At 37.8% G+C, this 15,453-nt stretch overlaps 1 protein-coding gene across 4 annotated transcripts in view; it reads left to right on the top strand.

The window, feature by feature from the left end:
* PTPRK (protein tyrosine phosphatase receptor type K) overlaps nt 1–7,028 on the top strand; it is a 350,623-nt gene extending 343,595 nt beyond the window's left edge. For all 4 annotated transcript variants that reach the window (XM_042875740.1, XM_042875725.1, XM_042875733.1 and 1 more), the window contains 3 exons: nt 1,773–1,936; nt 3,173–3,308; nt 5,747–7,028. In XM_042875740.1, the coding sequence (XP_042731674.1) occupies nt 1,773–1,936; nt 3,173–3,308; nt 5,747–5,800 (354 nt within the window). In that variant the 3' untranslated portion in view covers nt 5,801–7,028. The remainder of the gene's footprint in view (nt 1–1,772; nt 1,937–3,172; nt 3,309–5,746) is intronic.
* Nucleotides 7,029–15,453: the final 8,425 nt, after the last annotated feature.

The raw sequence follows: 15,453 nt of genomic DNA, 5'->3' as shown, positions 1-15,453 counted from the left end.
GCAGTTAACCAGCAGCCCCTGGTTGACGTACTGTATTATTCAGCTAATACTGATCAGGCCACCATCTAATATTAGATATTAGCCACCAACTGTGGTTTGTAGTATAATTTTAACTTTCATTAATGTTGAACAATTGCTGTTACAAACTTCAAGAGCAGTGCCTCCTGTGTTATTATTTTGGCACACAACATTAGAGGCAGATGTTGGTGGTATAGCAGTAGAGGTTGAACCTTCCTGCCAATATTCTGTTACATTTTGTTGCTGTATGACAGATGGCAGCAGAGGGGCAGTCTGATAGAATGGTGTCTGACATGGAAGTGCATATGAAGCACAAGGGTGTCATTGAATTTCTCCATGCAGAAAAAATTGTACCCATGGACATTCATTGATGCTTGCTGAACATTGATGGAGACCAGTGGATGATAGCACAATGAGGCAGTGGGTGGTGCGTTTCAGCAGTGGTGACAGTGACATGAAAGACAAGGCATGTTGAGGATGGCCATTCACAGCTGTCACAGTGCAAAAAGAAGAGCTTTTCAATGAGTTCACTGACGCAAATTGACTAATAGGGGTGTCTGAGTCTAAAAGCACTGTTTTGTATGATTCTGTAATTCTGATGATTCCCTATGATTCTGTGATTCTGCAGCTGAGAATTTGCTCCATCAGTGTTATTGCGTTCTTTGTATCTTTTGTTGTGTCCATGGAAATAAATAGGAGGCATTACTTTGGAACAACCAGCGTATATACAAACCTTTTTCTTTTTTAACTAATATTTTGGTCACACTTTGATTTTTTTCAAGTAAAAAGGCAATCTGTGTGTGACTAGCTTCTTCTGTAAATTGTACTTTGCTTACATTCAGAGTCAAGGAAAAAACAAAAAACAAAGAAAAACCAGCTCTTCATGCCCTGTTTGGAAAGTATAGGAAGCAGAGGAATGGGGATGGTGGTAAATATTATGCTACAACACTTTTTTGTTGGTGCATGTTTAATTTCTTTTTTTTTTTTTTTTTCCGGTTCATTTCTTATTCGCTTTTTCATTTTTTTTTCTGTTTTGATTTTCTAATTCTCTTTTTCTCTTCATTTTCCATCCATTTTGCCTTAATATCTTTTTCTAAATATTTCTGTGCACTGTTCTCCCTATTACAAAATGCATATTCCTTTTACTTTTCACCTGCCTCCACTCCACTGTTAAGAAACTTAACAGGCTTTTTCCAGTAGCTGAGGCTTCTCTTGTCATCCTAATACAATTCTAAAGGATCTACCACGTGGAAGGCTCAAACTGGCAACAAGGCCCTCATGACTGTAATAGTCTGACAGAAAGGGAAGACATTATTTAAGGAAGAAGATACTTGAATATTACTTGCTTATTTATAATGGGGTTAGTTCATGCATGGGAAGGTTTAAAACGTAGCTAATGGCATGTGTCTCTGCATTTCTCTAGCTCTGGGAATTCAACAATGATGGTTCTGAAGCTAAGAATGGAACTCCCTAATACACTGACTCTTGAGAATTTTGCCTTTTAGAAGTGAGGATAGGTTGCAATACTGACTGATCAGCATTGACTCTGTCTTGAAAATATTTACATTTTTTTCCTTTTTAAATCTTTTTTGAGCCCAAGAAGTATTAATTGAGACCCTTTGATATGCAAAGTATACGTGTTGTAATCTGTCAATAATATAAACAGTTTTGTACCATATTAGTTGTATATGTGGGTTTTCTCAACCTAGATGTAAGGGTGCCATGTTGACCTAAGCCTCTTTGATTTCCTTCAGCCACAAGAGGGCTATCTAATGGTGCAGCAATTCCAGTATTTGGGATGGGCTTCTCACAGAGATGTACCAGCCTCCAAGAGATCCTTCTTGAAATTAATCCTCCAGGTTGAAAAATGGCAGGAGGAATGTGAAGAAGGGGAGGGCCGGACCATCATTCATTGTCTGTGAGTGATTTTGAGAAACTCAGTAACGGCTCTTCAAACAAATATATATAAATTACTCCTTTTTTTTTCATGTTCAAGTGGGATTCTAATGGGTATATTCCTATGGATATCTTTGTCGCTTAAAAAAGAAAAAAAGAAAGAAAATGTATCCCTGGTACTGCAGGCCAACCTTTGGTCAACTTTCAGGTTTGGTTAACTTTCAGGTTTGTTTCAGGTCAAGGTACCATGAGTATTTTTTTTATGATCCTAAATGATACTGTGTATTGTCTTCTGTACCTGATAGCGTGTTTTTCAAGTGCAAAATATGTACAGATGAATTTCTGTAGTTCAGTTTAAGTTTTGACAAATAACATAGTATTTTATACTGAGTGACAAAGGTCATGTTTTTTGTGTACCTCTGGCTTGTCTTGTGTTCTTTTTTATTCCAGAAGGCCTAGATCTAGAAAAAATTCTATAGTGTGATCCTAAAAATATTGTTAATACTGACATTAAAAAAAAAAAAAGAACACTTGTTCTGTTCCTTAAAAGTATTAGCAATAAAAATTCCTGTTAAAAAGGATCTAGTTCAGACATTTTAAAAACGCAGTATCTTTTTCTCCCAATCTCTTTCCTTTATATGTATCTTTAAGTAAAAAAATTAAATCTTAAAAGTAAATCACAAATTTCTCCTTTACAAGGGAAAAAAAGTTTCTGCATAAATGTTTGGAATTACCTTGTGGCCACTTTCCACCCACTCATCCTTGTATCCATGGAACATTGTGGCTTATTTATACTTGGCAAGAAAAAGCACCTATCCAACTTTCTTTAAAGTGAAGATTAACATAGTTCAGAAGTATCCATAAAGGTCAACAAAATACCTAATCAGTGGTGCCTTGGCATTGCTCTAGCTGGATAATCCCCATATTCTAAAATAAGTCAAATTAGCCTCTTTCCAGAACTAAACAGAAAGTATTGTACTTGCCATTGAATTTGCTTTCTAATTTTAAATGCAAATTGAGCTATAACACAGCTGGATGGCATGGTGGTCTGCAAAGACAGGGTCCAAAAGAAGTTATTGAGAGCAAGGTCAGAAACACAGAATGTCTCAGACCAAACCAAACCCATTGGAGCTGCAAGATGATTGCCAAAACCTTGTCTCTTTGCAGGAGTCACAAGTCACTTATGCTTACAGAAGCATGCACTGGGTGCCCTGTTATGCTATAGTGACATTTAATCAGCTCTTTTCCTTATGTACAGAAATGGTGGTGGCCGGAGTGGGATGTTCTGTGCCATCGGCATTGTGGTTGAGATGGTAAAAAGGCAGAATGTGGTTGATGTTTTCCATGCTGTGAAGACTTTGAGGAACAGTAAACCCAACATGGTAGAAACTCCGGTAAGCAAAAAAAGCCCAACAAAATTACTACAAATGGCCAGGGAGCCAGAGACTTGTCTTCTGTGAGCTGCATGCAGTATTGTGTCCATAAATCAAAGCAACCCTATGTGGGACTTGAGCTAAGAGAAGGTGACTTGTCTTTACACCCCCTTATTGTAGTACATATTGAGCAGAGGCTGACCTAATTCTTAGTGTGAGCATAAAGTTCAGAAACATAACAACTTATGGTGGAAATTTATTGTGTGTACACGTTAGTCAGCATCATGAGAGGCCAGGCTAAGTTTTTATGCTAGTTATCTTTTAGTGATACTGTTACTTTCACAGGACATTCTCATTTAACAGGCTGATCTTTAATTTCTCAAAAGAACCTGGACTATTAGAGTAGAAGTTGTGGCACATTGTGCTCACAGAAGCCATTCTGAAATTTCACAGAACAAGGCATTTCTTCTTGGTAGGAAGAAGCTGTAAAGGAGATCTGTATATTTTACTTCTTTATAAGTATAATAACTGCTGTTTTGGAAGCTATATTGAATAATGCTAGTGTTTGTTACTCTACCTTTAGTAGTCAGAAATGATACCTCAGCACTTAAAAATCAAAGATTATGGGATCTAGTATGGAAATACATAAACGACATAAGCCTGAATTAGCAAAGCCACAAGGTGGAACAAAGTATTTGTATGTACATTGGCAGAACTCAAAATGACCTTCACTCTTCTGAATGTGTTTGTATACATGAATGCATATCTGTCTGTCTAATCACTTCAGTCACCAAAACTGAACATCATGGAAAGTGCTTAAAAATTCCTCTGTCTTCCAAATGCATTTTTTTTCCTCCTTGTAGCTGAATGTGAAAGCAGGTTAGACAGTGCTCTGGTGCTTCTGCCATTTGACTCTCACGCTGCCAGAAGCCAGTGTCACTTTTCAGCCAGATGGCTGCCTACAGCATAAGATTCAGGGATGCCAATCGGAATTAAAAATGTTTTGCAGTTTATACATCCTGAAAATTGCTTCTGACCTTGTGAACTTGCATATTGAGCAAAATGGCTGTAGCTGTCTTTTCCTACACTGCCCTTTTTCCAGGTGTCAGTGCTTGTTTAGTATCAAGTAGCTTCTGTGACACGATTTGCTTAATTAATGTGTATCACTTCCATCCATTGCTACTGCATAAATTAAAAAATGGTTAACATGTTAACAACTAGAACATATTGCAGCAGCAGTAACATTGGTCTAGGTATTGCTTGTTTTGCTGCAAATACTTTACAATCTGCTGTGCTATAGACTTCTGAGATGCAACATATTGAATTGCTGCCTTGATTTCAGTTCACTGCTGTGAGGAAAACTGGTCTGATCACATGGAAAATTACTTGTGTCACTGTAAAGGGAGGCCAAGGTAGATTGTCTTTTTCTGATAAATAGTCTGAAAACTTATATTTAATTTCAAAATAGTCCTGAATTCCAGTACAGTTTTCATTTGCAGATATTGAATTTCTGTAGTTATGTATTGCTGTGCTTTGTGGGTTTTTATTCAGAACTCTTGAACAGCAGCAGCTGTTGAGTCATTAGTTAGAAAACAAACCAGGAAAACCAATATACAACATTGTCATGTGCCCTACATTCAACAGCATGATCAGATAACACAAAAAAGCAGCACAATAAAACCTTTAAGATATCCCTACCATTTCCTGCTAATTGATCACACTGGCTTATTTTGAACCAAAAATGAATCACAAAGGCAGGTTTGTTTTGTTTGGTGGTAAGGACAATAGGGATTGAGTTCATTTCTTGTTTTTAATTCTCGCTGCTTTCTCCTCTCTCCTTTCTCCTCCCTTTCCCCAAGTACCAGCTCTGAACAGCAGGGTTATTGTAGGAAATACTAAGTATGTTGAACTTTTGAGCTCTAACTTCTCTTTTAAATGTGCATTCTCATATCCTGGGCATTACATCAGAGCTATTGAAAAAATGCAGACCCAGGGCAGCGTAGTGTCATAGTTCAGTATTCTCTATATTGCTGTCCAAGCAGTAGTTACCTGCTGAATATCAGCTAACTTACATGTACATGGTGTTTCAGAGTTGAGCGGCTTCACTGCAAAAATGTTCTGGCTGATAGGAGAGATTCTCATGTTTGATAACCAGTTCAAAAGCTGAAAAAATTGGAGAAGTAAATCATTGCATTTCATGGTCAGGTTTATTTTTTATATTTTGTTGGTTATGGTTTGTTTATAAGTCAGAGCTGGTAATACACTTGTGTAATAGAGGGGTGAAAGAAGAAAAGTGAAAAGAGGAAAAAAAAAAGAAAACCAACCCAAGTGTGTCAGTCTTGAATTTAAAATTGTTTAGTAGTCAGAAAAGGCTATTCTTGTTTGTAGTCATTGCTGCTGTTTAATGATTTAGAACGTCAATTTAACTTTATTACTTTTTTTCCCTTTCTCCCTTAAAGGAGCAGTATCGCTTCTGCTATGACGTTGCACTGGAGTATCTGGAATCCTCTTAGTTGGAATGGATGTGACAAAGTTCACCAAATATCTGAATCTCATTACGCTGTTTTGACAACAGTTCTTGATCCTGTGAAGAAAGATTTTAGGGGAAGAGGGGGGAGGGGGGATTTTAAATTTTAAATGCAAAGTATTTTTCTTATGAAGTTGTGTATCTTAATAAAAGAATTCAATCTGTTTCTATGCTTGTATACAGTATCAACATTTAGTGCCACATAAATACTATTTAATGAAAACCAGAGTCAGAAGAGATTTGCGCAAATTAGGACTTTTCAGTGTTTGTATATGCAGCCGTCTCTCAATTACAGTAGAGCGACCATCTGTTGCATGTATCAATATTTCCTATATGGTATTAATTTTCTTTTTTTTTTTTTCCTTTTGATACATTGTTAAAGTACAATAACAGTGCAGATTGATAGTAAGGTTCATTCTTTATACGTTTCAAGTGTTGCATATATATATTATATATAGTTAAAAAAAAAAAAAAACTGGCTTATTTTGTTTTAATGTGCAATGATGGCTGGATCACATAAAGATCTTTATAAAGAAACTTAAACATAAGCCAAAGACTCAAGTGTAAATATGTCTATATGGAGAAAGCACATGTATTTATTGTTTACTTGCATTCCTTTTTTGATGGCTGAAAAAAAAAAAAGAATCATTTTTCTTGAAGAAAGCTTTTTTTGCTGAAATCAAGTGTAAACAATTTTTGTAGTTTATTTTTTGTATGTTTAGTGTAAGTAGAAGACATACTTTTTATGCATAGACCAAGAAACATTGGTATAGTGGTTTTGTTGTGTACATGCTTGTGAATCAGATCAGATCCATGTAAACAATTATAGAAGGTCTTTAACCACAGGACCAAAATCAAAACATTTTGCTGAAAATGTATAGTTTTTCACATTTGCATTAGTTAAATACTGATTAAAATCTGTGGAAGGAAGGGCGCTCATCAAATTGGCCTTGCCTATGACTTGCACATCATTGGAAGAAATTTTTAAGCACTGTTAGAGTTCTAAGGGATCCAATTGTTAAGAAAGATACTGAAGCACAGGTCTACAGGAGAACTGTCAGGCAAATAGATGGTTCTACAAATACCCTTTAGTGCAAAAAGCATTTGTTTAACAAATTGTAAAAATAAGTAATGTTTATTTTGATGTTTACAAACATGTACGCTTTGCTTCCGAGAAAGCAAAATTTGAATAAACCAAATCCAGATTCTCATTACTTGTGGTGTACAAAATATTACTGTGCTTTTGCTTAGCATGTATCCATTTGTTCAAAAGCTTTCCTATATCTCATCAGTTAAAGTCATTTCAGTCTCTTGTTGGTCTTTTTTAGAACTGACAGTAAAATGATAAGGTGCTTATAAATATTCTGTAAAGTAAGAGTGAATTAAACTTTTATTTAAAGATTATTTTTTTATTTTTTCCTATTTTAGCAAGCTCTCACTGTCCTTGTTAAGGAGTTGTATTTGTGTGAAGATATATATATTTGGATAAAGAAGAACTCAGAAAGAAATTGTGTTATTTTTCACTTCAGCATTTCAGGGAGTGTTTGAAAAGACTCTATATCATATGCATGAAAACCAGTGCATTAAAGTTTCTTTCTTTACTTCAGGAACGTGGAATTACCCTTCTAAAACTATGGCAGAGAAGTGTTTATAGGAATTTTTTTCTACTATTTTTTCAAAGCTCCTCTCTGTATTGTTTACATCTCTAGTTCCAGATCTTTAAAAAAATCATTTTCTTTTGTTGTGCAATGCCTATTTCCTGCCTATGAAAAGTAAACAAAATGGGTTAGAAAAAGTTCAGTGAGTCTTGGTACTCAAAATTACTCAATTTTTTGCCTTATTGGAAAGGGAATTTTAGTCTTCATGGAATGGAATGATAATGTTCTCAACTTTATCTGTAAGGCCATGGCATCCGGCTCTCAAAATGCTTGATCCAGCTCTCTGCTCTTCCTCTTCTGCGGGGACAATGCAGCTTCTCCGCAGACGGATTCATCCTGCATGTTTTAGGCATTTAATGGGGTTAAGTGAACTGGGTTCTGGAAGAACCCTCCTCCTTATCCTTAAAGATTGCTGAGAAAACTATATTACTCTAGAAGTCTAGATTAATATTTTTGACAGATGAGATGAGCTGCTCTTAGGGCTGTGGAATGCAGAAACCAAATTCCATACTGATGGCAGTGATTTTCTTTATTTTTTCTCTCCAGACCAAAAATGTAGCATTAGGCTGAATGAATAGTTAACTTTCATAGAGAGCTCCTACATGAGGGATCATAGGGTCAGTCCTCACTAGAAGTGCAAACTGCTCCCTAAGCAATTTCCAAGGTGCACCAAGCATGATTGGTGTGTGCACAAACCTGAAGCTGGGCTTTGCAGCATACTTGAGCAGAACGGTGCCTGCATGGGAGTCCTCAGTCTCCATCAGCTACAAGGTATTTCAGGTGATTGTTCTGCAAATGAGTACTCTGTCTATGTTATTTAAGTATTATGGGAGTGAGTGTAATTTCTGACTAACTACATACCTGACCTAAGGAACTTTGCAATAGCTCATGAAAAACCTGCAGGAAGTTCTTGCTTGTAAGGCTAGGGAAAAGTAAGCAGAGGGAATGCAGAGTGTGAAAAGCACCTCAGAAAAACCATTCACCAGTAGGGGTTTATGTATCTTGGGGGCTTCTTAAGCAGAATGCAACATTATGTAGAATCACCCATTTCACACAGATTCAGAGAAAATTGGTGCTATTTTTACATTGAAAGTAAACATGAAGCTTTAATCTTAGCGTGCTCAGTATACGCAAGCAGTTACCTCTATTTATTTCATTCAAGAGGTCACTCAGAAAATAGTTATGTAGTCTAAGTAAGTCCTTGTGTCACCAAGGTGCCAGATTAACATCCGAGAAACAAGAAAGTAAACGCTGCTGTGGGAGTATGATATTTCAGTTCCAAAATCCAAGATCTGAAAATGCCAACAAAGGAAGCAATGGTAGGCAAGAGCTATGTCACTGAGCCTACAAAGTGAATTGGTGTGTTGAAGGACAAGAAAAGGGCAGTCTGAGAAAAATTGTTGCAGACTCATTGCATGGCCAGGCCACCTGGACCGACAAATGACCACATAAAAGGCCTTTTTTAAGGTTCATTCTGCTGCTTTGTCAGAGGAAACCCAGAGATCTTGCAATAAATGTAAAAGCTGCTTTTATAGTGCTCTGTTCTGTGCTGAAAAGTAGCTCATTTTCTGCTTTACTTTCCCGTGTCACGTAGAGGTCTGAACTGAGTTAAGTGATCCTAATCTCACAAAGGAGCTTTTGTGGTGTTTTATTGCTGGTGCTCTTCCTTTATTAAACAGACAAAGGTCTCTAACCTCTGTAGATCCAGGATTGTCGAGGACAGAAGTGAATATTCACTTATATCTTTACCTCTGGACTTGAATATCTGTTAGCAACAGCTCTGTATACAGAGGGTGGCTTTCAGAACATATAAAGGTTTTGTGTCTTAAGTTTGCCTTTAGATAAATGCAGCAAAACGTTGTATTTATGATTTCTTTTAATTAGAACGTCCTTTCAAACAGACTGGCAATGTAGAAGTGTTTCTGAATTATTTTTAAAATTGTGTAAAAGTTGATGGTTGACAGACGTGTTAGTTTGCCCCACTTTTCTCAGAAATTAATCTGTTCCCATGCTACTGGGTTTAGATTCCTAATTCTGCAAAGATTGACATGTATGATGACAGGCATAATAGGATCCTTACCTAATAATAATGTTTATTAACTGTGTCTTGAACAGCAAAGAACAGGTGCTTTTGTGCCATGTTGAGATGCAAAAGCTGATTTCTGTGGACATTCATAACCCTTTCTGGCTTCCATCTGGATCAGAAAACAGTTCTGTGTTGACAAATTTGAAAACCCCATATGCTCAGAGATTTTTCACATCTCCACTAAATAAGCAGAAGAAAAAAAGAAAAAGAAACAAACAAACAACAACAAAAAAAAAAAAAAAAAAACAGTGACAAAGCCCATCTTCTGAACCTGGAGCCAAAACATGATATTTTCCTGCAGGTATTGGAATATCCTGGAGTTCTCTGGTAATGAGCGTGAGATGGTATCTGGCAAAACTCAGTAACTCCAGATTTTGATGTGTGCACTTTTGTGCCAAGTGCAAAGCAGTGTGAGGTCTTCGATTTCATGGTAGAAAACTTTGATCTTTCATTTCTGAGCCTGACCATTTGTAGAGCAGGAACTGAAGTGACAGAATATTTTTCCAAGTCCTGAAACTTTGAGAAAAGTTACTGTCTGTTTGCACTCCAATAGCGAATGTGAAAACTGGAGATTATAGTTGTAGTAGTTATATAGTTAGATCTATAAGTTTCTCTCCTGAGGTAAGCAGATTGAGTTGTTTTCTGTAGCAACTGTGAGAAACACACTCAAGATCAAAAATTTCTATTCAGGCAAAGATCTCTGTGAAAAGCAGTTTATTCATTATAGCAATAATGGGCGCACAGGCCCTACTGACAAGGGAAAAATTGCACTACGAGTCAGTGAAATCCATTCTGTTATATACCCGGGTCCAACACAGGTAAAGTCTCTCCTTGCACTCACTGGTTGAGCATTTCAGGCTTACAGTCTTCCAATGCTGTTGCTACATTATGATTCCATACACTGTCTGTTACCAATCCATTGTCTTTATGTTCTGTACTTTTTACAGTGACAGGAGGACGCTATTTTAAACAATCTGCACACTAGTTCTGTTCTGTACTGGACTCTCCCCTACACTATGTAATTACTTTACCTAGTGCCTGTGCCAATTTTACCTAGGTCGGAACGCCCCAGTCTCAACTTTACTCTGTTCAGCAACTTTCTTTGTGAAAGGCAACTTATCCTATGCTACATACAGAAATACTGAAAATTTCCACTGCAAAAACGTGATCTACCTTTCACACAACCACAAAGCCTAATTAAGATAAGCTTCAGAAAAGTTTTGAAAGATGCTTATTGTGCTAAAAATTGTTCTTATGGACCTCACTCCCAATAGGTGAAATCCAGTTCATTTGCAGTCAAGGACATACGGGTAAAAGTCTTGTTAGCCAGGTTTCATGAAGCATTTCTGATCCACTTGCTGTATCAAAAGTAGGCAAAATATGCATCCAGACCGTCCAGACCAACAGTCTGAATGATCTGCAGCACAGACTCTGGTGCTGTAGCTCTTTTCCCCAGTTTCAGGATGGAGTTGTTATGAAACTTGCTGATGGTACAGAATAGCAACACAAAATTGCCTCCATTTACTGAAAGTGCTTGAAACCACCTGCTGAAATGGTATACGCATTCATTTTGAGTTAGGTAGAAATCACTTAGACTTAGGAAGCTGTGGCACTGCTGCAACCTTTTCTGTTGCACAAAATTGTATCATTGAAGCTTCAGTCAACGCAGTTTAAACTGTTAAACAGGTTAGTGCTTAGCTTCATCTTCTCAAATGATCAAGGTTTCCAGCTTACCTTGCATTAAGAAATACGGCAGTGTTTCAGCAGCACTTCCACAGGTCAGATAATTTCAGGGATGAGGATAAAAGTGGAGCATAAAAGCACAAGGTACTGTATAGGTTCATCTAATATTTCTCCTCCAGCAAGATGAGCTAGTTCAGCTAGTGTGACAGTGAGCTGTAATTACAGCTGAGAGAAAATAGCTGTGTGGTTTTGTCTGCGGTAAAGGCTTTTAATATATATATATATATATATAAAATCTTTTTTTTTTTTTTTTTTTTTTTAAAAAAGAAGCAGTGTAGAAGTGCAGGCTTTGTTTCTACTTCAGCATGCCTTCCTTTCAGGTATTTGTTTGCTTCAAACAATAGTCTCACTTAATGCAAACCTTTTCTAAGATGATAGTCCTTCAAGTAGTCAGTCATAGCCCATAGCACCCTCTGTGCTCAAAACACAAGTAAGCTGCACAGATATGATAGATAGATGCTATATTGCTTTCAAGGAGGAACTGCAATCCTTTTTCATAAGGGAAGTTGTAGCCTTTGTGAAAGAGTAACCTGTGAACTGTCTGGGGCCAGCAAGAGGATAGGAACCTTGTTTTCCAGTTGTTTGAGCAGCAGCATAGGTGTAGATGTAGCATAGACAGGACGAAGAGTATAAGAACTGAGACAAAATGGGGACTTCCCCAAAAGGCTGCAGATAGGAAATGGAAGAATAGAAGTTCTGAACTCCTCAGTCAGTGAAGAATTTGGATTCTGAGTGTGTGTTGTGGCTGTGATCAAGCAAGGTTGAACATATGATATGTGTCACTGGGGATTAAAGATTCTGAATAAGGGACAATACCAAGAAAAGGAAAGTGCAGTTTTTGTGAGCAGCTACTTCAGTAAGTAAAGGAGAGATCAAAGTATGTGTCATGAAAGAAAAAAAGCCCCCCTAGATGGGCTTAGAAGAGGCAAGAGACTTGAGGAGCAGTTTGTAAAGATCATTTCATGGTTAATGACCTCCACTTGGTATTAGGACTCAGGCAGTTAACAGCCTTGAAACCCACAAGGTGCAATGTTTGTGCTACCATAGTTCTCGTCGTTCATCAAGAAAATGAGGAGAAACTACTTTATGATGCTGTGATCATTCAGATAATCTATATCTTAGTTTTCAGGACAAGGAACAGATGAAAAGTAAATTTGACAATAAGTTACAGCTCAGGCATGATTCCACAGCATGATCAGCTCCTAGTTTACTCTTAATCAAGACCCAAATGTGGCCAAACAGTGGATGTGAACACAGTGAAGCAATATGTACTGTGTTTCAGTAGTGGCAACAGCGATGTGAAAGATAAACCATGTTCTGGATGGCCACGCAGACTTTTAAGAGTGCAGCATGCAGGTTCTTGTTCATGGTTGGCAAAAATGCATAGCTATCAGTGGTGACCATGTTGAAAAATAGTGTTTTGTAGCTGAGTTTTCTCTATCTAATAGCGTTGTTGTGTTCTTTGTATCTGCTGTAGTTTCCAGGGGAATAAATTACTTTCAGAGCAGTCTACATAATTTTAGTTCTGTTTTGTTCTCCCTTTCTTCGAAAAAGAAAATGTAAACTGAGAAAATTAAACAGAACTCAAGACTGTGGGTGAGAGAGGAAGCAATATGGGAGAGCCTGCTGAGGCACAGCTACTTGACCATGGCCTCAGAGGAGCCATCATAAAGGAAAGTTTCAGAGAGACGAGGCCCCTCACTGCAAGAAAGATATTGAGGCCCTGGAACGTGTTCAAAGGAGGGCAACAAAGCTGGTGAGGGGTCTGGAACACAGGCCATATGAGGAGAGGCTGAAGGAGCTGGGAATGTTCAGCCTGGAGAAGAGGAGGCTCAGGGGAGACCTCATTGCTCTCTATAACTTCCTGAAGGGAGGTTGTAGTGAGCTGGGGGTCGGCCTCTTCTCTCGTGTCATTAGTGATAGGACCAGAGGGAATGGTTTCAAGCTACGGCAGGGGAGATTCAGGCTGGACATGAGGAGGTATTACTTTTCAGAAAGGGTGGTCAGGCACTGGAATGGACTGCCCAGGGAGGTGGTGGAGTCGCCGAGCCTGGGGGTGTTCAAAGAAAGGCTGGATGTTGTGTTGAGGGACATGGTTTAGTGGGAGCTACTGGGAATAGGTGAACGGTTGGACTGGATGATCTTTTAGGTCTTTTCCAACCTTGGTGATTCTATGATTCTGTGAATTCTGAGTGTCTTGAAAACAAACACCAGTTTGATAAATGGAATAGCTTCAGAGTCCTACACCATTCAGTGTCTGGAGAAAGTGACAGAGTTCAGATGGGGGAGGAGTACATGCCCCTGCAAGTTGTTTATTTGCATTTACAGTCCAGCACACCAAAATAAAAGTTGAGCAAGCAGGTGGCCCTGAAGAGGATAAAACATGACAATTTATTGATGATAGAAATAATACATTTTCTGTTTCTCTATTTTTAGGTCTTCAACACCTTTTTGGTCATACAACAACTCATTGCAGTATCATGAGCTGTGCTTGCTCGTTACCATGAGTTTCTGAAGGGAGGTATCTTTCTAGAGTTGTCAAAGGCCACAAAAACATTTAAGAAGGACAACTGTTAATCTTTTGCGGTTTTCAGAATAACATAACTTCTCATATCTACTTGGTTATACTCTTCTTCCAGTGGCTTCAGTACATGACTGGGATCCAGCAAGTGGATACTGCCCTTTTCAAATTATGGTTTATGCTGCTTAATTTTAGTTTTCCAATTCATGTTTTCACTAGTGTTTTTAACTCCTCTGCTCTTTGTTTATCTTCTACATCTTCACACAAGCCAAAGCTAGCAGCAGGGATGGGACATAATGTTATTTCCACAATGCATTTTGACCTTTTGGTAGAAAAGACTTCAAGGAATATTTTCAAAATTTGCACTAAATGGCTGGACACAATGCAGCCCAAGAACTTACATTATGTAGGATCAGTTAGTGCCCTGAAAGCAAGCTTCCTACTGTTTGTAATTAAAGTCTGCTGAGTGCGTTAAACTGGAAAACAAAAACTTAATTGCAAAGTGATACAACTGCAACTTCACTTTTGTTCCTTTGAGTGCTTTTCAAGTTGGGGGGGAGGTGGAAAATCCTGATGATTTACAGTTCTTGAAAAGACTATGGGTTTTAAAAGCAATGTGAAGCTGTGCAGAAGAAAGGTTTGGTTGGTGATGAGCTGACGTATGTTTTCACTCAAAGAAAATGATTTACTTAGATATGTATGGGAAAGATCAGTTAATTCAGTAAAAGATTTTAGGTTAAGGAACTGGAAATACAGATTCTGGTCATATGTATTCTGGTGTGTATGGTATAACCAGCTTTGAACGCATTGCGGCTGATGGATAATGTCACAATTAAGCAGTTTTGAAATAAAACTTTTAATTAGTGAAGGGATTGTGGCAAAAATAATAATAATAATAATAATTTCCACACATTCAGCTTCCAATAATGTTACTCTAACTGGTGTACACATGGAAGCTGGGAGAGGGGCTCTCATCTCTCTGCCGTGGTGCTGGGTTAAATTACGTTGTTCCTGGACCGAATTCAGACATACAGTGGTCTAGGAAAACCATAACTGTCCAACGTAAGTTGAGGCACCCCAACTTACAATCTCTTGAACTGATTGGTCTTTTCACTACTGTCCAAGCAAGAAGAGAGGTTGATCCCAGGAGTGCCCATCATAGAGCAGGTTGGATGAACAAAGGGATCTGCTTACCTGCTGGTTTCAAGAAGATGTACAGAATCCTCAACTGTTAAAGACAGAAATCGGCAAATTTTCTCTGGAATAATTGTTCAACTTTTGGGCTAATTTTTGGTGAAACTCTGTTTGCTTTGATTTTTTTTTTAATTCTCCTATGAAGAGTTCAAGTGTTTGGATTGGATGCTTTTTTACCGTCTTTCTCTCATACGATACATTATATCTTCCTTGAAAATCTTGTCTTTGACTATACTGATTTTTGTAGAGAGTGGAGAATGGATTGCAGAAAAGAAATGAGCAGAATATGTTATTCTGTTGTTGTAAAATGGGCTTTGGTGTAAATGACAGCTTTCCAGATTTCATCCTTTAGATTTGGGAAGTCTGTTTGGATTTATTTGTTAACATAAACAAACAAGCACATTTATAAATACATTCTTCAGGGAGATGTGAAGGGA

The sequence above is a fragment of the Lagopus leucura genome, unplaced genomic scaffold (assembly GCF_019238085.1).
Source record: "Lagopus leucura isolate 7727_CA_CO unplaced genomic scaffold, USGS_WTPT01 Super-Scaffold_73, whole genome shotgun sequence".
NCBI lineage: Eukaryota > Metazoa > Chordata > Aves > Galliformes > Phasianidae > Lagopus > Lagopus leucura.
Note: the sequence above shows the minus strand (reverse complement) of the source record. Positions and strands in the feature narration are given on the sequence as shown.